The following is a 23725-nucleotide window of genomic DNA, read 5'->3' as shown; positions in this document are numbered from 1 at the left end:
AACTTTTTTTTTTTTTTTTCGAAAAAAAAAAAAAACAGAAAAGTTTAAAATATGGCATTTTTACTTCTGTCGGATGAGTTTCATCCTTTTTTTTTTCAACAGCAGCAGCATCACCCTGCAGCTCTTTTTTTTTTTTTTGTATCTCTCCCTATTCCCTCCTTCTCCTCCTCCTCCTTTTCCCAGCTTTCGCTTTTTCTTTCCTTAAAAAACTTTTGTACGTCTCTCCGTATTATTATTATTATTATTTATTTTCAAATTGATTTTCATTGCTTGGACTTTGGTCGTAAAAAAAAAAAGATTTAAATTAAAATTTGACTTTTCATTTCCAGATGAATTTGTTTCTGTTTCTGTTTTTTTTTCCGTTGAAATTTTTTTTTACTCTTTCGATTTTGTGTTTTTTACCCTTTCCTTTTCCTCCCCCGCTCGCCCCCTCCCTGCCTCCGCCCCTCGCCCAATTTTCTCGTAGGGTATTAGAGAACAACCCAATTTTTCCCTTTTCGTCATCCCGTTTCGAATTCATTTTTCTTTTAAGTTTTTATTTATTTATTTATTTATTTATTTTGTTCTGCTTTTCGAATTTCTGCTTGACGACGAGCTCCCCTACCGGTAGAGTGGGGAGGTGAAGGAGGGGGTGGGGAAATGAAAAAAAATTAATTTAAAATGGAGGTTTTTTTTCTTTGTTAACTCGAGCATTAATTTTAATTTTTTTTTTTTTTACATAAAACTTTGTATTGAATGATCGATTAAATAATAATAATAATAATAATAATAATAATAATAATAATAATAATAAGGAATTGTCCCTAAGGAATCGGGTAGAAACCTGGGATAAATGCTTAAAAACCCCGACAAATAAGAGCCTTGTCGTGTTTAATAGTGGACATAATAATAATAATAATAATAATAATAATAATAATAATAATAATAATAATAATAATAATAATAATGATGATGATGATGATGATGATGATGATGATAACGAAAAGTTTGCTTTTTCGTAAACGTTCGGAGGGGGGGGGAAACAAAAACAAAAAAATATTTGTTTGTAAATAATAAAAAAATATCAAATTTAATATTAAAAAATGATATTATAACTTATATTTATATATATATATGTATAAATGTTTTAAAAAAAAGCAGACGACAGAATTTTGTTTTTTTTTTTTTTTGTTATCAACAACAACAACAACAACAACGACAAACAGGAAAAATAGAAAAAAGAGGAAAAAGTTTTTAAACTTAATATCTCTCTCTCCTTCTCTCTTTTTCTCTTTCTCTTTCAATCTTTCAATCTTTTCCTTTTCCTATCCTTCTCTCTCTCTCTCTTTTACTTTCTCCGTTTCCCCTCCCCCTTATCTCTCTTTCTGCCTATTTCTTAATAAATGTTTTTTTTTTTTTTCTTTTTCTTCTTCTTCTTGTTCCTACCGAAGAAACAAAAATCGTGTCATTGAAAATTATTTTCTTTTGAAGTTTTATTAAAATGTTTTTTTTTATGAAAAAGTTATGAAAAATAATATAAAAAAAATATTAATAATAATAATAATAAGAAAAGTTTTTCTTTTTTTTTTTTTCGTTGTTTCGATAAGAATATTAAAGAAAATGGAAAAAAAAGGAAAAAAAGGAAAAAAAAATGAAAAAAAGAAAATTCACGAACGATTTTTTTTTTTATTTTTCTTTATGTTTGTCCAGTTTTTTTTTAAATTATTAAATTTTATTATTATTATTATTATCGTCATCATCATCATCATCATCATTATTATTATTATTATTATTATTATTATTAATTTCTAACGCGCTAATAATGCTGCTGCTGCTGCTGCTCCTGTTCCTGCTGCTGCTACCATTTAAACGTTTGGAATCTTTCATTAGTGAGTTCGTTTGAGTTTTCCCCCCCCGCCCCCCGTTTGAATTTTGGAATTTTCTAGAATGAATTTTGAAATTTTATTTCTCTCGTTTTTTGTTTTTGTTCAACGGATTCACGATTATTTAAGAAGAAAATGGAAAACGTTCTAAGGTTTTTCTTCCCTCCCCCTCTTTCCCCTTTTTCCCCCTATCCCAACCTTCCCTTCGCGATTTTGCGGCGTCGGCATATTTTTTCTCTCTCACTCGAATTTTCTACGGTGGAGGGTTTCGTCGTGCGCGGTTTCATCACTGAAAATATTATACCCGTTTTTTACTTTTTCGAATTCTTTTCGAATTTTCTTATTTTCGAAAAAATTTTTCAAATTTTTCTTCTATTTTCGTTGAAATCGTCATCATAACAATGAATTTTTTCCCGCACGCGTTGCGATTTCCACCAAACGATCATCATTTCCATTTCCTGTTTTTCCGAAATCTTTTGCCGACGGAAGTAAACCAAAAAAAAAAAAAAATTTTTTTTTAAATTTAATCGGATCCGCGAAACTTTTCGAATTTGATTACGTAATATCGACGAAACCGGAAATGGATCCGGAAAATTTTTTTTTGTGGTTTTACTTAATAAAAATTTTTATTTATTTATTTATACAATAGAGGTCGTAAAATTTTTTTAGAAAAAAAAAAAAAAAAGCAGAAGACGGAATTTTTTATTTTATGTTTGTTTAAAAAAAATTTTTTTTTTCAGTTGTTGGCTGCCATGCAATTAATTTTTTTGTTTTTTTTTTTTTATTACTAACGTAATTATTTTCCACTATTTATTTATTTATTTTTTAATCGTCGGTTGTTGTTGTTGTGGTTGTTTTTGTTTGTTCTGGATCGAAAAGAAGAAGAAAAAATAAAAATTTTTGTGGGTTTTGTGTGTTGGAAAAGAATAACGGAAGTGAATTTTTTTTTTTTTTGCGTGTTTTCGTTTGAACGATTTCACATTTCCGTTATTTATTTCATATGACGTCATCATCGTTGTTATTATTATTATTATTTTTGCACGTGGACCTTATGTGATTTCGCCACACCACATGTCAAACTTCCTGTAATACAATCATTAAAATCTTTTCCGAAAATGGCTGATTGTTGTTTGTTCGTTTCCGTTGTTGTTGTTGTTGTTTTAAACAACTCAAGCGTTAGCAGAAGAAGGAAAAAAAAAATTTTTTTTATTTCTTTTCCGACATGTTTCCTTTTTTTTTTTTTGTCATTTTACGATTCTCATAACTTCGTTACGATTTTTTTCCTCTCATTTTTCTTCCCTCCAGGCTGATCCCTTGCGTGTGTGTGTGTGTGTGTGTGCGTGGGCGCGTGCGTTTCCGTCGGTTGGTTTTCCATAGTCGAAATTGAACTTAAAAATTTTTTTTTTTTTGCTTTGCTTTCCCATTCTCCGGCTTAATCCTCGTCGTCGTAGAGTTTTCATAAAGGATTTAAAAATTTTTTGACGTTTGTTCTACGAAGAACAAACAAACAAACAAACAAACAAACGTCACAGCAATAATAATAATAATAATACTTTTTTTTTTTTTGGTTTTGAAATCGAATGAAATGAAAAACAAAAGAAAAACAAAAAAAAAACCGGAAGTGCGAGTATTAAAAGTTTGTGTTTTGCGTATGAGTGCGTTTAAAATAATTAATTGATAATAATGATAATGATAATGATAATAAGGTTTCGTAAGGGATTTATGTGTTTATTCGTATACCTTGAAATCGAAAAAAAAATTTCCCGAGCGTGTGTTTGAAGAAAAATTACGTAATTTTCTTTTTTTTTTTTTAATTAATTTTATGTCAGAATAATTATTATTATTATTATATATAAATTTTGAATTTTCCATTCATTCGCGCCTTTTTTCTTATTTCCGTCCGTGATTTGAACGAACGGGGGGGGAAATAAAAAAATCAAATCGTTTGGATTTTTATTTTTTTTGTCACGTGTTGATAAAAAAGAAAAAAGTTGATAAGATTTTTCAAGGTCAAGGTATGAAGCGTAATTTGAAAAAAAAAAGCGCGCGAAAATTAATTTTTTGTTTTTGTTTTTTCAGAATAATGATCCTTGTCGTTTCGATATCGAAGTGAAATCACCGTCGGCTTGTTACGAAACGATAAACGAAACGATAAATTTTAAAACCGGAAACGGAAGTTAGTAATGCCATTAGTAACGTCGCCATTAACAAAAAAAAAAGGAAAATTATAAACGAATTTATTTATTTATTTATTTTAGGTTCGACAGGCGACGCCATAATCGGAGTAGGAATATTTTTGATTTTGTTTTTCGTCATTTTCCTTTATTTTATCATTTGTTTTTATAAAAAATTAATAAAAATGTCGCGTCGGAATATTTTGATCAATTGCAGGGTTTTACACGATGATGATGATGATGATAATGAGATTAATTTACATAAAATGAAATGTCGTGAAAAGGAATTGTAAAATGACAATCGCGAGAGACGTTCGCCATTTTTTTTTTTCTTACCTTTTATTTATTTATTTATTTATTTTTTTCCCCGACTTTTTCTAAATAAATTTTCAATTCTACTATCATAAGGATAATCATCATCATCATCATCATCATCATCATCATCATCATCATCATCATCATAATGATTTTTTATAAGGTAAGCTAATATTTTTAATGATAATAATAATAATAATAAATAAATAATAATGCAGGTGATAATGATGATAAACGGAAACGAAAAGGAAGGGAATAGGAAACGACGTGGAACCATCAAATTTTTTTTTTTTTTTTCTTTAATAAAAAGTACAATTCGACAAAAACAAAAAAATGGTTCCCGTGGGATAAAAAAAAAAAAAAAGAAAAAGAAAAAAAAATTGAAAAATATTTTGCGGGATAATTTTTATTTTATTTTATTTTAATTTAATCTCAAGTTATTTATTTAACAGGTAACAGATTATAAGCAACCAAATTTATTTATTTATTTTTTTATTGATTAAAAATAAAAACAAAAACAAAAGGGGGGGGGGGGGGGCAAAAAAAAAACAAACAAAAAAAAAATTGCAAATTTATATCATTATTATTATTCATCTTTTAATTTTTTTTATTTCATTATTATTATTATTATTATTATTATTATTATTATTATCATCATCATTTTTTTGTCGCTCTAATTAAAAAAAAAAAAAAAAAAAAAAAAAAACAATACACGTTTTTTTTTTTCACATTATTATTATTATTATTATTATTTTTATTATTATTATTTTTTTTTTTTTTTGGCAATTTAATTTAATTTAATTTAATTTTTTCTAGAACCACGTCGTCTCATCGAAGCCGTACACTGCGGACAAAACCATTTTCCTTTTGGCGGAGATGTTATGTCGACGCAAGGATAATGAAACCATTCGAAAGGACACTGGAATGAAAAAAAAGAAAAAAAAATCGATATTAGTATATCGCGATGATCGATCGATCGATCGATATATCGATATATCGATAATGATATCGACAAGACTCAACTCACGTCTTCGTTATCGCACGCGACCATGTCTCCGTATGAAACCTGATTGCAAATGCAATATCTCGGCTCGTTGGGATCGTACGTCCAATCGGGATTTTCCGCATCCAACGACGAATCCACGACGGGCATTTCTTCTTCTGCTGGCACTTCTATAACCGGTGACGCAGCCGCCGCACGCCTGAAATATCAATTAAATAAATTATTATTATTATTATTATTATTATTATTATTATTGTTAGGTAATAACAATAACTTAAGAAAAGTAATTACTTGTGTTTTCGTGCGGCTTCCTGAGTCGCTTGCAATGCCGTGTGAGCAGCTCCAGCTAATTCTCTTCCGATGCTTAATTCGTGAGCGTGAACTCCCGTGTTTATCGCTTCGTAAGATGCTTTTAAACTAGCCGTTCTACGACCTTGTTGCATCTGTAATCAATCAATCAGTCAATCACAAAGCAAATCCCTCGTAGTGAAAAAGTAAGTGAATGAATGTTAACAACAACAACGACAACAACAAAAAACGTTTTATTACTTGTTGCGTGGCAGCAATGGCTTGACTAGCCGCCGCCGCTATCGCGTTTCCTCCTGCCCCGATGTGTGCCAAATTGTAACTAGACGGAGGAGTTGCAACGGGTTGCGGTGAGGGTGGCCTCACTTCCATCGGAGGACGTTCCGAAAGACGTTTTTCAGAGGCTAGGACGGACTCTCGACGTCTTTCAGGCACGATTCTACGTCTTTCTTCTCTATTGCTATGATCTAAACAAATAATAATAATAATAATAATAAAAAACCTGCAAGAAAAGTTTCACGAGGGGAAAATGAGAGGAGATTATGAAACAACAAGATCACGATATCATATTTTTATAACAGCAGGTTGTTGGTGCTGCATTTCATCAAAGGAAAACATGTGAGTAATATCATACTTTCTTTTTCTACCTTTGCGTCTTCACCATTATAAAAAAAAAAAAATTATTGTTATGTTTGAAATTGTGCCTGTTTGATTGTGTAAATAAATTAAAATTGTTTGTTTTGAAATTTTTTTTACATATCGCACACTGACATGATGATTGACAAATGACGAAATGATCATTTAGGTGAAGGTTTAATACATGAACGATACCTGTTAGTATTGATGAATGCACACAACGATTTTCTTTTTGACTAGAACTGGGTTGTGGTTGATCAAGTTCGAGAGATCCTAATAATTAAAAAACAGAAAAATATTTAAAAAATTTAATATTCGAGAGTGTGAACAGAACATTTAAACATATTTTTGTCACAAAATGAATAAATGAAAATCGTTTTTACTTTTTTCAAGAACTTCAGTTATTCCTCTGTTATCCGCTTCCAATTCCATTTTGAATTTATAAACTTCAACATCTAACCTTCTTTGATATCTATCCACAAGATCATGCATAGCAGTGCCTAAATGTACTTTTTCATCTTGAGAATAACAAAAAAAAAAAAATGAATAAATAATTTACAAACACTCATCATTATCATCATCATCATCATTAATCGAAAAAAAAATTTTTTTTTTTTTTTTCAATTCAAATACCTGCATCTTCCAATGTTTTGTAATAGGCTTTTCTAATTTCTTGATATTCTTTTTCTTTATCTTCTGGTTTCATTTTTTTAGCATTTGAAAAAAACGTTTTAACTCTTTTTTCTAAACTGTCGATTGAATTTTGAACTTGTAAATCCATTTCTCTCATTTCTGTAAATCTATCTCTCAACTCCTGTGGTAGATGTTCAATCACTGAAAGAATTTATAATAGGTGTGCATTAGGGTAAGTGTGCCATTTTTAAAAAAGATTGTTTTTGTGCTCTGATACTTTATTATTATTAATAAAAAAATAAAAAACCGAATCATCGAATCATCAAACCGTGATTTAAAAAAAGGAAAAAAAAAAAAACCCGAATGATTGAATTAACACTAACTTTCCAGGTAATCTTCTAAATATAACATTTTTGAATGGATCCTGGTAGTAGTAGGCGTGAAATTCTTCAATATTTTCATCAGTTTTTATTTTAATTGAAATCTTATTTACGAAGAAAACCGTCGTTATTACACCGTCGAGGGATATAACAGCAATTATAAAATTTTATAAACAACCATGTTTTTAAATATTCTAATGACACGACAAAGTCATAGACGGTACCAACGTTTTAACTAACGTACGGGCTTTGATTTAAGGTAAAGTGAACATTTATTATATTTTTTTCTTTTTTTTACATCTTCAAAAAAAATGTTTTAAAATCGAATTGAGAGCTTTTATAATATCAAATCATTGATAATTCCTTAAAATATTAATTCGTTTAACATCATTCGTAATTAATTTTAAACGGAAATGAGAAAAAAAATGTATTTAAAAAAAAAATACTGCTGATATTGATTTACATAAAACTTTTATTTACATTAAAAAAAAAAAATACATTTGATTGGATTTCCCCCCCCCCTTTCCCCGACGTTACTTGTACTCATACGTATTTTATAATTTCGATTCTGTTAGCCAATTGAATGTTTGAGCTTTTCTACCTGCTGTCGGATTTATCAAAACATTGATAACATTCGGCTTATCTGTCTCCTAAAAAAAAATTTTTTTTAAATGATTATTTATGTCAATTTTAAACTTTATCAATTATTGTTAGATAATAACAACGACAACAACAACTTGATGTTGTTTACCTTCAAACATATTTTCAAGGCATTTTGAAGATCTGGAATTGTTTTCACCATGTAACCTTTACATCCGAATAATTCCATTATTTTTTCATAACTTATTTCTGTTCCCAGTGACGTAGGAGGCATTCTGCAAATGCCAAAAATTTCAAATTAATTTTTTTAAAATGATTTATAAATTTTAAGAGGTTAATTACTATTATTATTATTATTATTATTTTTCAAATTACATTTCTGGTAAACTTCCAAGATTTTGAAAATCTGTAAATGTTTGTTTATCCAATCCGCTGTAAATGCCATTGTTGTTAACAATAATTATAATTATGGGAAGTTTGTACCTGACCATCGTTTCAACTTCCATACCTGAAAAACCGAAAGCAGAATCTCCCTCTACGCAAATTACCTGAAAAAAAAAAAAAAAAAATTTTTGTATCACTCGCAAAATTTGAAATGAAAAACTAATAGTTCTCGACTTTGCAACCTACTTTTTTTTCCGGTGCAAAATCTTTACACCATAATGCAGCAGCTATTGCAAAACCTGGTCCCACACCCATTGTTCCAAATGTTCCTGCATCTAATCTATGCCTTGGTAAAATGTTTGGAAGTAGTCCTCTACCAATGTCCATTGTATTGGCACCCTCGCTTACAATTATACTGTCTAAAAGTAAACAAAAAATTTTACTCTCACCATTTTGTATGTGTATGTGTGTAGGTGTGTGAATCAACTTACCTTTTGGAATGATTTCTTGTATGTGATGAAAAACAGTGTAGTAATTCAGAGGAACTGAAGTGTCTAAGCACATATTCTGTAAATGTTTGTATTCGTTATTAACATTTCCCCTTAAATTTAAAAATTTATTTTAATATATTTTCATTTGAGGACAATCACCATAACAGTTTCTGTATTTTTTTTAATTGCTCCATGCAACATGTTCCACCATTTATTATTATTTAAATCGATGGAAAAATTTTTTTCTTTCAGGGCATTTACCAAAGCATCACAAGTGATGCCAACATCTGCCTGTATGGCTACTGCACAAGGAGTCCCATTATTCATTTCTTCAGCTACTAAATCAACCTAAATTTAACAAAAAAAAAAAAAAAAAAAAAATAAGAAATTCTTTTCAATCTATGTAAAATGTCATTGGAAAAACAAAAAAAAAAAAAAAACTCCATCATTTCATACATACATGAATAAATTTAACATCCGGTTGATATCTGGGAGGCAAACCAAAGTGAAGAATCCAATTGAGTCTAGCTCCGAGTAGTAAAACCACATCAGCATTTAAGAGAGCAGCAGTCCTGGCAGCACTTACACATCTTAAATGAGAAAAAGTAGGTTTTACTTTTTTTAACAATCAAATTTTTTAAAGACCTAAATAACATGAGGAAATTTTAAAAAAAGGAACAAAACAAAACAAGGCCTTTACCTTTTATCATTATCTGATACTACACCTTTTCCCATCGGCGTTGGTAAAAAAGGAAAATTATAATTTTCGATTAAATTCCTGACAGAATTTTCAGCTCTGGCCCAGGCTGCTCCTAAAAGCCCAATTATCAGGGTTTAAATTTCTAATTGTTAAGTTGGTAAGTAAAAATTTTCACTACCGCTCGACTTTAAATACCTTTTCCGATTATGACCAAAGGATTTTTAGCATTGACCAATAAGTTTATGGCTTCGTTCAAGGCATCGGAATGGGGGGCAGGTAACGGTTTCACAGAATTTTTAGGTTTTATTTTAAAAGCTGATGTTTGCTGTTGAAGTAAATTACCAGGAAAATCTAAATAAGCTGTGCCTGAAATTGATGTTATGATTGCTGTAATATTTACAATCACTTTGATTTGGAGATTGTTGGGAAGAAACTCACCAGGTCTTCCCACTGTTGTCAAATATACTGCTTTTTCTACATGTCTCGGTATCAAAGTTAAAAAAGGAGGGCGAGCTGAGTATTTGCAATAGGGTCTGCTTAATTCAACTTGTAAACATTCTTGAAATCCTCCTATCCCTTCATGATCCTGAGGGCATGAACCACCTATCACAAGCAAGGGCCTTTGTGAAAAAAAAAAAATTATTATTATTTTATCCTAGAATTTATTTCAAAACGAATATGCGTGAGTGCAAACAAACCAGCAATTAACTTGAGCATTTGCCATTCCGCCTGCACAATGAAGTAGTCCTGGTCCGGACACGACAAGGCACACAGCGGGAGTCCCGGTTAAATATCCCATTGCTTGAGCTGCATAACAAGCAGATTGTTCATTTCTCATTCCTATAAAACACATTCCATTTCTCTGAAATATTTTTTAAAGTAATGTGTTATCGATTGTTTCCCATTCAAAGTAAAAAGTTTTAAAACTTTTATATAAATATACCTGCATAGCGAAACTTAATTCTATAACAGGTATTCCCACAATGCCGAAAACATATTTGACTCCCTACAAAAAGAAAACTTTAACTTTAAAGGGGGGGGGGGAAGAAAAAAAGAAAGAAAAAAACAATTGTAAAATTTCAAAACCTGAGATTTTAAAGCTTCAGCTAAAATATTATTTCCATCAATTTGATTCTCCGACATTTTTTCCACTTCAGTCATCTATTATTATCTAACAACAATTATATAAAAAAACTTTAATCGAGTTTTTAATAAGCTGATAAAGTTAAGACTTAATCTCGATTCTCCCTCTTTTATTATTATTATTATTATTATTATTAAAATTATTCAACGACACCACGTAACGTTTTTATATAAAAAAAAAAAAAAAAAGAAAATTTAATTTTCATTATTAACGAGAGATAACATTTATAACAAAATAAATTTTTAAATGGGAAAATGATTACGACAAAGTAAATTAAAAAAATTGGAATTTGAAGTTTAACGTGTAAATAGAATTGTCGTGTACGAAGATAAGAGATTAAAAAAAAAAAAAAAAAAAAATCAGATTGTAAGTGAAAACTCGTTCGGGAGTCTATATTGCATTTTTTTTTTTTTTTTTTTCATTTTATTTTATTCCTTTTTTTTTAAAAGTTAATTTTAAATATTTTTATTATTAAAAACATTTAATAAGAGATATTTATTTAAATCATCGCGTAAAGTTTTGTTGTTTTTTTTTTTCTTCTTTCATTTCTTGTTTTTTTTATTTAACAGGGAGACTGTAAAACAAATAAGGAATTCGATCGTTGATTTTCCCCCAAAAGAAAAATTATGTAATAACATCAAATAATTGGGGGGGTAGAAGGTATTTAAATGATTTTTTTATTTATTTTCCGGTGTTTTATGTGAATGATCCATCATGGACGGTGTCATGTGAACGACGAAAATAATTATCAGGAAAAGTTAGTCCAGTAGTGTGCTAGTAGTAGTAGTCCAGTTCGTTAGTGTCTGTTAGTGTGTTTGTGCGTGTTTAACGTGTTATGTGTTGTCAGATAGCATCGTCATTTAGTTTTTGATTTCTGACAGGTGAGACTAAATAATTATTATTATCATTATCATTTTATTTGAAGACGACGACGACGACCAATAAAATATTTCATAAATCGTTTATCGATTTTTCCTTTTTTTTTTTTTTTTCGTTAAAAAAATTTATGCCGGTATTGATCATCATCATCATTATCATTACGAAACGAGAATAGAAAATTTTTTTCGTATATACGGTCGACGATAATTATTTAAGTTGGGAATTTTTTCCTATTAAAAAAAAAAAAAAAAAAACGTAATGATGATGATGATAACGTCGTCGTCACCTTAATATTATTATTATTATTAATTTTTTGAATTTTTTTTTTTTTTTCCCACTGCACGAAACGGTTGATGGCGGCGACGGTTTCTGTGGGAATATGAGAAAAAGAAAATTTTTTTCTCACACATTCGGTTTTTCGTTTCTGTTTATTTAATTTAATTTAATTTTAATTTAAATTTAAATTTAAATTTAATTTTTTCATCTATTCCAATATGGCACATTTTAAAAAGTCTGTCCAAATTTCAAGGACTTCAGGAATTTATTTTTTTTTTTAGCCTTGAGCTGTCCCTCTTAAGTTTATTCATCTTTTTTTTTTTTTAAAAAACGTGCGGCGTTGCCAAAGTTTTTTAGATTCACGTTTTATTATCATTATTATTATTATTATTATTATTATCATCATCGAGACACATTAATAATAATTTTTTTTTTGTTCTTATTGTTTAATAATTTTGCAAATTTATTTTACCTTCGCCTTGACCATCATCGTCGCCATTTTTTTCTGGCACTCTCCATCACCTCTGATGATGGTCAAAATATTTCACGGGGAGAATCCAGACAGTCAGTCAGTCAGTCATTCAGTCAGTTAGTTTTTGTGTAAAACATTTTTTTTTTTTTTTTTTTAAATTAATAATTTATAACCGTCACTCGCGTGAGTGCGTGCGTGTAGTAAATCAAGTCACGAAAATCACATCGTATATGACGTCATAAATCGCAATGGGAAAAGTAGAGAGAGAGAGAGAGAGAGAGGGAGAGTGGGGGATGGGAAAGAAAATTGAAAATTTCAATTATTATTATTATTATTACTATTTTCTTTTCTTTTCTTTCCCATTGGTTATCAATGAATTAATAAATTATTAATCATATGGGGAGAAAGAAAGAAAGGGAAAGAGAGAGAGAGAGAGAGAGAGAGAGAATACGGTTGAGTGATTACTTAAAGGAGAATGTCATAAATTATAAATATGATTTATTATTATTATTATTATCATTATTGTTTTTCGTCCTTCGAATTGCGTAAACTATAGAAAAAAAAAAAAAAAAAGAAAACTTGAGACTAATTTTCTACAAGGTGTTGTTCCATTATCATCATCATCATCATTCGGATTGATAAGGGGAAAGAGAGAGAGAGAGAGAGAGAGAGAGCAAAAGTACGATGGAAAAGTATATATACATAATAATAATGATGATGATGTTTTAAAAATCACACGCGATCGGTTTATATTTTCTCTCTCTCTCTCTCTCTCTCACTCTCGTGAATGATTACGTAACGAACGGCATTCATATTATTAGGCATCGTTGCAAATCATACCATTATTATTATTATTATTATTATTATTATTATTATTATTATTATTAGTAATACGCGAGCAGTAAGAGTTTTGTTTACGTTTAAATTTTTTTTTTTTTTTATTTTCGGGTTTTTAGGGTCATACAAAGGCAAGTTTTAATTAACGTGTGAAATATTATTATTATCATTAATATTTTTTCGGGTTTTTAATTTCCTTTGTGTTTGTATCGCCCCTCCCCCACCTCCTCCTCCTCCTCCTTCTCCTCTTCCTTCTCCCTCTCGGGAAACTCGTGTGAAAATTTTGTGTTTAAAAAAAGTGTCGAAAAGCGGTTATCGAAAGTGAGAGAGAGAGAGACGTGGTTGGGAGGGGGAGGGGGGGAAGGAAAATCTATCCGCCATTGTCGTCGTCGTCGTCGTCGTCGTCGTCTGCTCTGAGTAAATTAAGTTTAATTCAAAACGATGATGACGCTGCCTCCTTATTTATTAAAACGCCAGTTTTTTTTTTTTTTTTTTTTTTTCATTTGTCTCCCCACATGATTTAGTTTATCTTGTTAAGTTTTTAGTCGATTCGAGGAAACGGTCGTGTTAAGTTATTATTATTATTATTGTAATCGAAGGAAAAAAAAAAGTGTTTTCGCGATTTCGCTCGCTTACTCACGCACTCACGCACCCATCCACCCACGCATTTACGCAAGAATCGTGATATTAAATAAAATAAAAAAAAATTGTTTTTTTTTTTTTTTTGTTAAAAATTCAGGATTAACATTAGAATGAGGAACTTCAATGTCATTACCAACGAGCTAGACGAAGAATCACCGGAGAATGACGTCAAATGCATTTATAAGGAAGTTGTTGTTATAGGTGAGTTGTAGTTGTAAGTTGTAGTTTGTTAGTCGTTTGTTGTTTGCCGGGTAAAAAGAAATTTTTTAAATTTCCTTAACCCGTCACAACAAAAATTCAATTTATAATAATCATCATCGTCATCGTCGTTATTATTATTATTGTTATTATTTTCGCGATCGAATGTTTTTTTTTTTTTTTTTTTTTTTTTTAAATAACCTGTTTTGTTGTTTGATTGTTGTTGTTGTTGTTGTTGTTGTTGTTGTAGACCAACAACAGGCAGTTGAAACAATCAAACGACCCACTTAAAGCCTAAAACTAAAAAATTAATTGTAGTAATAATAATAATAATAATAAATTTTAATTTGAAGTTGAAAACAAAAAGAGAGGAGGAAGAAAACGAAAACGAAAGAAAAAAAAACGTTTTATTTCTTCTTATTATTATTATTATTATTATTATTAATAATTAATCGTATGTCGAAACGTGGGGTCTCTCGCGGTAAAAGTATTTCTCGGAAAAGTTTCGAAACTTTTAAAGCGAAACGAAACGGAAAAAAAAAAAAAAAAATTGAAAGGAAAAAAAAAAATTGCGGTTGTAAATTTTTTTTTTTTTCTTTTTTTCTTTTTGCCAACTGATCAATAACGAGTTTATCAATATTATCATTATCATTATTATTATTATCATTATCATTATCATTATTATTAATTTTATCGACCGCACAATGTTGAAAAAAAAAAAAAAATTGTGCATTTTACCTTGGTCGCGTTATTCCGAGAATATATATATATATATATATATATATATAAATATTATTTTTGCGGTTAATTACAATTATTGCTGACGTTTTTCGGCGTAAACGTGGAACAAGAAAAAGAAGAAGAAGAAGAAAAAGAGAGAGAGAGAGGATGGGGGGAGACGCGGGAGAGAATCGGGGGGGGGAGAGAAAAATTTCAAGTTCGTGAAAGAAAAATTATTTAAGTTAACCGTTACGTTTTATTATTAATATTATTATTATCATTAATATTCGTTTTTCGACGTTTGGAGGATTTACGCGAAAAAATGACGGCAATGACGACGCCGAAGACGACGAGGACGGCGACGATGATAATGATGATGATGATGATAATGATGACGCAGAAAAATGAAAAAAAAAATGAAGGAAAATAGTAATAAACAATTTACGAAGGTGGTCACCATCTTAAAATTATTATTATTATTATTAATTAATTTATTTATTAATTGCCGCAATGAAATTATTCACGCCATTATTATTATTATTATTATTATTATTATTATTATTATTATTATCATCATCATCAACGATAACCGATAAATAATTAATAAAACGTCGAATTATTATAAAGGAAGAAGGAAAACGATGGAATCGAATTCGTATAATTTTCAATGACGTCATATACATATATATATATTTATTATATTTAAATTTCGCTATAAATCGCCTTTTTTTGTGTTTTCCGTTAACGGAAACGAAATAAACAGGAAATGAATTTTTTTTTTTTTTATATGCGAGCGACGAGTATAGTGATGACATTAGTCAAATTGTTTCGAAACAATTCGGTTTTAATAATTAATTTAATTACAGTCGAGTTTTTTTTTTTTTGTAATAATAATAATAATGACGACATTACCCTTGACAAATTCAACCTTTGAATAAAAAAAAAAAAAAAAAAATTTTTTTTTTTTTTTTTGCAAAGTTTTTTTTTATATCGAACGAATATAAAAACAAAGTTTGTTGTTTGTTTGTTTGTTCGTTTGTCCGTTTGTTTGTAATTAATTATTTAATAGAACGCGGTCGATTTGCAAAATTTTACGTTATATAATTACATTTTATATATTTTTTTTTTTTTAAATTAATTTAATCGAAGCGTAAAAAAAAAAAAAAAAAAAAAAATTTGACCTTAAGGCAATAATGAAATAGCCAAACGGCTGAAAACCGGTTTTCTCTCTCTCTCTCCCTCTCTCTCTCTTTCTCTCTCTAACTCGTTTCGTTAGGTCAGTTAAGGTGTTTTACAAGCTTTTGAAATAATATTAATAATGATGTTGATGATAACGATGAAGGTTTTGTGGTAGTTGAAAATACCCGAGTGGGGGACCGAATGAGAGAGGGGGTGGGGCGAGGCGGGGGGGCAATAAAGTAATGAACGGTGCGTCGCGTGTATCATTGAAGTAAAGCCAAAATCGAATAAAAAAAAAAATTTTTAATTATTCGCGTAATAGAAAAACCCTTGGCATCTAAAAATCTATTTCAAGTGACACGGTTAACAAAGATGAATTGTTAGATAGATAGATAGATAGAAAGAGAGAGAGAGAGAAGGAGAGAGACGCGTCGAATGTCATCGTGTTTTGTTCTTGAATTATTTTCAAACGATTCGAAATAGAAAAAGAAAATTTTTTTTTTTTTTGTACGGAAAATTTGATAAGGCGAACAAACGGTCGTCTCATTATCATCATTATCATCGGTATTAAATATAAATATATATAAAAATATATCAAAACTAAGATTAGGAATTAACACACACACACACACGCACACACTCGAATCGTCTGCTACTTGTCATATCTTCGAGTGTTTATTATTATTATTATTATTATTTGTTACCGTCGAGTGGTGGAGGTTAATGGGAAGGGAGGGGGGAGGGAAATTAGGAAAGAGAAAGCCAAGAACGTAAATAATAATAATACCAACGGGTAAACAAAAATTTTTCAAGAGAGAGAGAGAGAGAGAGAGAGAGAAAATATAAACCGATCGCGTGTGATTTTTAAAACATTATTATTATTATTATTATTATCATCATCTAAAATCGATTGAAATCTCGAGAAACGTATTACAAAGTTCGATGGGTCACAAAATATTTTTCACAATGATAATGATAATGAAAATAATAATAATAATAAAAAGAAATTTGGTGTGTGGTTGAGAAAAATGAATTTTTTTTTTTTTTTTTTAGGAAAAAGGGGGAAAATTTTTTTTAAATTTTCTTTTTTTTTTTTTTCGCAGGAAATGGACCGAGCGGTATAACTTTGTCGTACCTGTTAAACGGATATCGGCCTTATTATAATAAAATCCCACATCCGGATCCCATGTTGAGCGCAAGACTCATTGAATGCACTCACAAATCACTTTTGCATCAGGATCTATCGTTTTTATCTCAGGTGAGTTCCTCCTTTTCTTTTTTCTTTTTTTTTTTTTTTTACGGTTTCCGGGAAAACAAAGATGGCGTCGTAGAAAAACGTAAACGTTATTGTGCAAAAAAAAAAAAAAAAAAAAAAATTATCGGTAAATATTTTTTTTTAAAAAAAATGGAGAACGAGGACGAGAATTGCGTATGCAAATCATTTTTTTTTTTTTCTTTTCTATTCTTAGTTCTCGAAGTCGATATAATTTCACACCCTTAATTAACATACAAATAAATCGTAGAAATTTCTAGAAAAAAAAGGAAAGGAAAGAAAAAGGAAAAAGGAAAAAAAGGAAAAATGTTTACAAAAAGGAAAAGTTATTAATTATTATAATTATATATTTTGATACGAGTAAATTTTTTCTTTCCCTTTTTCTTTCTTTTTTTTAAATCGATTCGTTATCGAATCGATAGATCGATCGATCTATCGATTTTACAAATCGAAAAGGTCATCGATAAAGAACGATAAATAAAAATTTAAATTGTAAATGTCCGTCGCGTTTTGTTTTTAAAAAAAAAATCCATTTAATGAATTTTTAATTATTATGATTATTACGTTTGATGTGAGTATTCGAGTCGTGTAAATAATATTTCTGCAGCCACGACAATTTTTTCTTTTGTTTAGGGAATCGAAGGAAGATCGAAAAATCCAATTTCGCTTTTGATCGATGCCATGACACATCCAGGAGCCGACATGGGTTTGGAATGGCCATCTTTGATAACGTGGAAAAAAACGGCGAAAAGTTTGGATCACGTGGTATTAGGAAAAGGTGATCCCGGCGGTACGTGGCTCGTAAGTTTCACACAATTATTATTATTATTATTATTGTTATTTTCCCTTTGTTATTCCCGAATCGTTTTACTGAGTGAGAGAAAGAGAAAGAGAGGGGGGGGGAAGATGCGAGCCTGTTTAATCATTATCATTGTGTGTCGACGTTTTCCTCTTTTTTTTTAATGTTTTGTCGCTGTTGTTGAAGGTCACGCGCACGCGCACACCCGCACACAGTGCAAATAGGCAAAAAACGTGTTTACCAACAAAAGAAAAAAAAAAAAAAAAATTTGATTTGACTTTGACTTTGACTCGAACGTATGTTATAATAAAATAAATTATGGCTTTAATACGAAAGGCCTAATGAACTTTCTAGATAGAAAAAAAAATGGGGGGGGGGGGTCGGTGGCAAACGACAAACGGAAGGAAAAAAACTATTATTATTATTATTATTATTATTATTATTATTATTATTATTATTATTATTATTATTATTATTTGAATCGTTACGACACATTCTCCTGAGTATAGCGCGACAAAAATCCCGGAGATTCGTCTCGAACATTTCGTCATATTCTTTCCTTCGGGATCGTTTGAGATTTTTCCGGGATTTTCGTATATCTCTGGGATTGTGGGCCGTGGCATTCCGGCAACCCGAATCGTCCTTCCTCTTCGGCGGCATGAGTTTTCCTGACCCGGTATGACCTTTTTTTGACCTCTACACCTCGTCGCGTTCACATTCGTTTTTTTTTTTTTTTTCTCTCATATTTTTTTATATTATTATTATTAATTTCAAGGTCGATTTTCCAGTAAATTATTATTATTATTATTATTATTATTATTATTAACATATTTCTGGCGAAAAAAAAAAAAAATTATTTACGTTTCGTAAGAATTTATTATTATTATTATTATTATTATTTCCCCCCCTCCCCCCTCACTCCACGTTTGTTTTTTATATTTTATTGCTGTAATTTATTTATACGTAATGGTAAATGCGTAAAAACAAATAATAATAATAATAATAATAATGATAAAATTATTGGCCGATGGGAAAAATGAAAATCGATTAATTTAAATTTGACGTCATCACCGGTCGCATAAATCATTATTATTATTATTATTATTATTATTATTATTATTATTATCATCGTCGGTTAAATTATTTACGCGCACGGCAAAATGGACAAAAAAAAATGAATTTATTATTATTATTATTATTTGCTTGGTTTTGAAATTATTACGTATCGAAAACAAATTTAAGAAAACAACAACGACGACGACAACAACAACAACAACAACAGCAACAACAACAACAACAAACAGCGACAAAAATAAACAAAAGTTTCGAACAAAAAAAAAATACTCGAAAGATAGAAAATAAATCAGATTAGCTAATTACTTTTTTTTTTTTTTTTTTTTGATTTTTATCGGTTTTCGATAAAAAAATTTTAACATTTTAATGTTGTCGTCTTGTTTTTTGTTTTTAATAATTTTTTTTTTAATAAATAATTAATTCTGGAATCGACTGGAATATTCCAGGTGAAGTCCGATTTCAAACATTACACATTGATCAGCGTCTGCGTGTTTTTTTTTTTTTTTTTTTTTTCGAGAGGAGGGAAAGGAGGGGAGGGGGAGGGGTGATGGTAATTTTCCTTCCGGGTTTTTTTCCGTTTGAATCATCCATGCGTCCATGACGAAACGTATTATTATTATTATTATTATTATTTATTTATTTTCAGACTGTGGCCGATCACGTGCTCACAATAAGTCCGGGACGTTGGATGGCGTTGCCCGGTTTGGAATTCAATGAATATCACGATAAGAGAGCTCCAGCATATGCCGTTGCCAAATATTATATGGAATACGTAAAGAAAAATGATCTCGGTCCTTACATGGCTTCGCAATCAACGGTCACAATGATTCAACCCATACCTACGTCAAAGGTAAGAGAGAAAGGTAGAAAGATAGAGAGATAGGTAGAGAGAAAGAGAGAGAGAGAGAGAGAGAGAGAGGTTTTTGTTTTCCATTTCCGGATTTTTCGTTCGGGAATTCGATTCATGTTGTTGTTGTGATTTTCAGTTGAGGAAAAGAGCTCGATGGAAAGTTTGGGTCAACGATGCCAACGGTGGTATTATAAGTTACGAATGTCGTCATTTAGTTTTGGCCACGGGCTCGTCGGACAAGGCGGGAGTTTTAAACGTGCCCGGAGAATCCTTTTCCTTCGTCACACACAACCTGAGGCATTTCGAAGAACAACTTTCGCGGAAAAGTGAAAAGGGAAATAATTATTATTATAAAAAAATGATGAAAAATCGCGAATTTTCATGCGAGTCGTCGCTATCGCGTTGTGATAATAAAATAATAAGTCAAAAATCAAAATCGAACGGATGCATACAAACGACGGGGTTGAACGAGAGTGAGAAAACGTCCGGGAATTCGAATCGCAACAACGGGTTAAATCATACGGATGATGCGTTCGGAAGGAAAACGAACAGTTCGCCACATGTAGGAGGAGGGATCGCCGAGGGTGGCGACGGTGTCGGTGGCGGTGTCGGTGGGGGGAAAAAGTTAACAAACAACAAACAATTGAAAAATAACACGAACGGTCACGTCGAAGACACCTCGTCGATATCGTTAAAAAAAAACAACCGTGTTAAAACGACGGAAGGTAAAGGAGAAGAAGAAGAAGAATCGGAATCGGAAACGGAAACGGAGTCCATTATTGTTCCAGCCGACATTCCAAAAAATGATAACGTGGATATATCGTTGAGCGAAATGAATTTAGAAAACGATAACGATAAGGATAAAATCGTCGTCGACGTCGACGACGACGACGACGACGACGACGATAACAACAGAAAAGTTTTAATTGTCGGAGCTGGTTTGAGCGCGTCCGACGCCATATTGGCAGCGTGGAAGAAAAATTATGACGTCATACACGCGTTTAGGAGTCCGTTAACGACGACCAAATTACCCGCCGTCATTTATCCGGAATATCACGAGGTAAATTAAATTAATAAATTTAAAATTTGTCTAGTTCCACGACTGTGATTTTTTCATTGTGTCTTTTTTTTTTTCAGTTGTACGAATTAATGGAAGGTTCGACGACGAGAAAAGATTACACTCCGTTGCCCGGATATCAAGTCACGGAATTCGGTAACGATAAAACGGTTAAACTTTCGGATTGTACGGGAAATGTGAAAATAATAAAAGTTTCATCCGTGGCCATACTTATCGGTTCTCAACCGGATTTGAATTTCCTACCGAAAACTCTTAGAAATTTAGGGATAGACGCGAACAAACCCATCGATTGCAAAACGAATCCGATACAAATAGAACCTTTTAGTTATAAGTGCGTTCGTGCTCCTCCCGGATTGTACGCTTTGGGGCCTTTAGTCGGTGATAATTTCGTTAGGTTTTTACAAGGCGGTGCAGTAGCCGTAGCCGGAAATATATTTAAAGATAATTTTTATAAAAATGTAAAATAAATAAATAAATAAATAAAAAATTTAAAAAAAAAGAGAGAACGATTTATCGTTGATGATGATGATGATGACGAATAAAATCATCGAAAAGAATTGATTGATTGATTGATATATTGATTGCCTTATAAAAAATATTAAAATTATTAATAAAATAAAATATATATATGTATTTGATGAGTTTTCACCATTTTCTCATCATTTTAACGTTCTTAAATGTTTTTTTTTTTTTTTTTTTTTTTTTTTCGAATACGTAAATACAAAAAAAAAAAAGAAAAAATTCGCGGTTTTTTTTTTTTTTTTAAATTTTTCGTTGTTTTTTTTTTATTTTATTTTATTTATTTATTTAATATTATTATTATTATTATTAAATTTTTTAATAAAATTACGAAATGTGTTTTTAAATTTTTTATTATTATTATTATTTGTATTATATTATTTATATTTTTATTATTAATTTAAAACAAGAAAAAGAAAAGAAAATTTTTTAATTTATTTTATTAGTTCGAAAAAAAATTATATATATATATATAAATATATAAAAATGAAGAAATTAATTAACAAAGTGAAATTATTTTATATAATATAATAATTTTGTAGATAGTATTTTGTTTGTTTTTATTTAATATAATTTATCCTTTTGATTCGTTAAAATTAACAAAAAATAAATAAAATAAAAGAAAAATATGAATATGTTTGTTTATATGCAAATACAAAAATGGCGGTTATAAAACGACGTGGTACTAAATAATACGTGACGTAATATGCGGTGGAAAAAAACGTGGTGTAAAAGTAAGATGGCGTCAGTCATGAAAGTGTCAACCGTGTGTGAACTTGTTATAATAAAAAAATAATTTTTTTGAGTGTATTATCGTTTAATAAAATAAAATTTTTCAAAATGCCTGCACCTTTACACGTAAGTAATAAGTTTTTAAATTTAAATTTAAATTATAAATTTTATTTTTTGTAAAAAATTAAAAAAAAAAATTTTTTTTTTACAGGATGCCATTATCATAATCTTAGATGTTGGTAAATCGGTTAGTTCGTTAAATGAATACGAAACGAATACATTTTTTGAACGTTCGAAAAAATGTGTTTCATGGATAATTCAAAGAAAGGTAATTTAATTTTTTTTATTTAATGTAATTTTTTTTTTTTTTGTTAAATTTTCACATACCGGTTTTTTTTTTTTTTTGTGTGTTAACCCAGGACAAATGCATTTCGCACTAACCTCCCCACCCGTTAGCAGGGACAGTGTGGGGGGACTCAGCCAAAACAACTACCTAACTAAAAACTCCTGAATGTGTTTCACTGTGATCTTTTTCCTGGAGGGATGAGTGCCTCTCGGGAATTTTAACTCGCATTTCAGCCTCAACTCCCTTCTTAGCCAGAATTATCAGGTCCACACTTGCTCCTCGAAAGGGTTCTAGGTCACTTATCCCTTTATTTAGGTACAGGTTTGTTCTTGTTTGGACAAGCTGAAATTAAACTCCTACTCCCAAGATTTGAACCCACAATTCTCAACTCGGTGACTTTTTCGATTTTTTTTTCGGACTCAACCCGGCTCATCTTGGGCTCCCCCAACGCATCCAAGTTGAAGATTTACCCCCTAGCGAATGCTTTGTCAATCTCACCCTTAAAACATCCCCCATACCTAACCTCCAAAGTTGGATTACATGATTGTTATTGAATGATTTTATGTTTTTTGTTTAAAAGTAATTTTTTTCTCATTTCAGTTAATATCTCAAAGTGTAGATGTTTTAAGCATTATACTTATCGGATCGGATGATGTGAACAATACATGGAAGTTGAGCGGTTATAACAACATAAATTGTAAATTTGAATTTCAAAATGCATCATGGGACATGTTGAAATTTATAGAATTGGAAATTCAACAGACTGAAAACGATTCCGATTGGTTGGGAGCATTAATCATGTCTATGGAAATGTTAAAAGTTTACGAAGAGTAATAATCATTCATTTCATTAATCTCAGGTTGATAAAAAAAAATAACAATAATAATAATTACCCTTTGAAAATAATAAATTGTTTAATTATTTTATTTTTTCCAGATTTAATCATGTGGCGAATAAGAAAATTGTTTTCTTTTCTGATTTTGTTCATCCACTATCGGAAGATATCGATGAATTAATTAAAAATTTAAAAAAGTCAAACATTTGCCTTACCATAATGTAAGTATCAATTGAATCATTTCATTTTGAATTAAAATTTTTTTTGATAAATAATTAATTATTATTTATAATTTTAGTGGACCTGAAAATATTCTATCCCTGATTGAAAATGATGATGATAATCATGAACCAGCGACAAAGAAAAAAAAGACAAATGATGTCGTGTT

General features: G+C 30.1%; 4 protein-coding genes across 4 annotated transcripts; 2 read left to right on the top strand and 2 right to left on the bottom strand.

Moving 5' to 3' along the window:
* Positions 1-5153: 5153 nt before the first annotated feature.
* On the bottom strand, positions 5154-7340 carry Phum_PHUM529410 (uncharacterized protein; the record flags this gene model as incomplete). The annotated part of the gene is made up of 9 exons (XM_002431399.1): positions 5154-5270; positions 5379-5553; positions 5646-5797; positions 5904-6127; positions 6295-6315; positions 6417-6569; positions 6680-6814; positions 6930-7130; positions 7313-7340. 9 exons carry the CDS (start codon positions 7338-7340, stop codon positions 5154-5156), a joined length of 1206 nt encoding a protein of 401 aa, XP_002431444.1.
* A 523-nt stretch (positions 7341-7863) lies between these two features.
* On the bottom strand, positions 7864-10645 carry Phum_PHUM529400 (2-hydroxyphytanoyl-CoA lyase, putative; the record flags this gene model as incomplete). The annotated part of the gene is made up of 13 exons (XM_002431398.1): positions 7864-7959; positions 8061-8184; positions 8285-8457; positions 8540-8712; positions 8785-8860; positions 8944-9132; positions 9245-9374; positions 9485-9596; positions 9680-9850; positions 9923-10104; positions 10183-10346; positions 10428-10490; positions 10571-10645. The coding sequence occupies 13 exons, from the start codon at positions 10643-10645 to the stop codon at positions 7864-7866; spliced, it is 1728 nt and encodes a 575-aa protein (XP_002431443.1).
* A 6372-nt stretch (positions 10646-17017) lies between these two features.
* Phum_PHUM529390 (uncharacterized protein) lies at positions 17018-21372 on the top strand (the record flags this gene model as incomplete). Its single annotated transcript, XM_002431397.1, has 7 exons — positions 17018-17089; positions 17738-17905; positions 19624-19820; positions 20251-20508; positions 20600-20638; positions 20743-20887; positions 20965-21372. 7 exons carry the CDS (start codon positions 17018-17020, stop codon positions 21370-21372), a joined length of 1287 nt encoding a protein of 428 aa, XP_002431442.1.
* An 892-nt stretch (positions 21373-22264) lies between these two features.
* Positions 22265-23336, top strand: Phum_PHUM529380 (uncharacterized protein; the record flags this gene model as incomplete). Its single annotated transcript, XM_002431396.1, has 2 exons — positions 22265-22282; positions 23103-23336. 2 exons carry the CDS (start codon positions 22265-22267, stop codon positions 23334-23336), a joined length of 252 nt encoding a protein of 83 aa, XP_002431441.1.
* Between the last annotated feature and the right edge of the window lie 389 nt (positions 23337-23725).

This window comes from Pediculus humanus, genomic scaffold, assembly GCF_000006295.1.
Source record: "Pediculus humanus corporis 1103172108287 genomic scaffold, whole genome shotgun sequence".
Taxonomy (NCBI): Eukaryota; Metazoa; Arthropoda; class Insecta; order Psocodea; family Pediculidae; genus Pediculus; species Pediculus humanus.
This window is presented reverse-complemented; position numbering and strand designations above follow the sequence as displayed.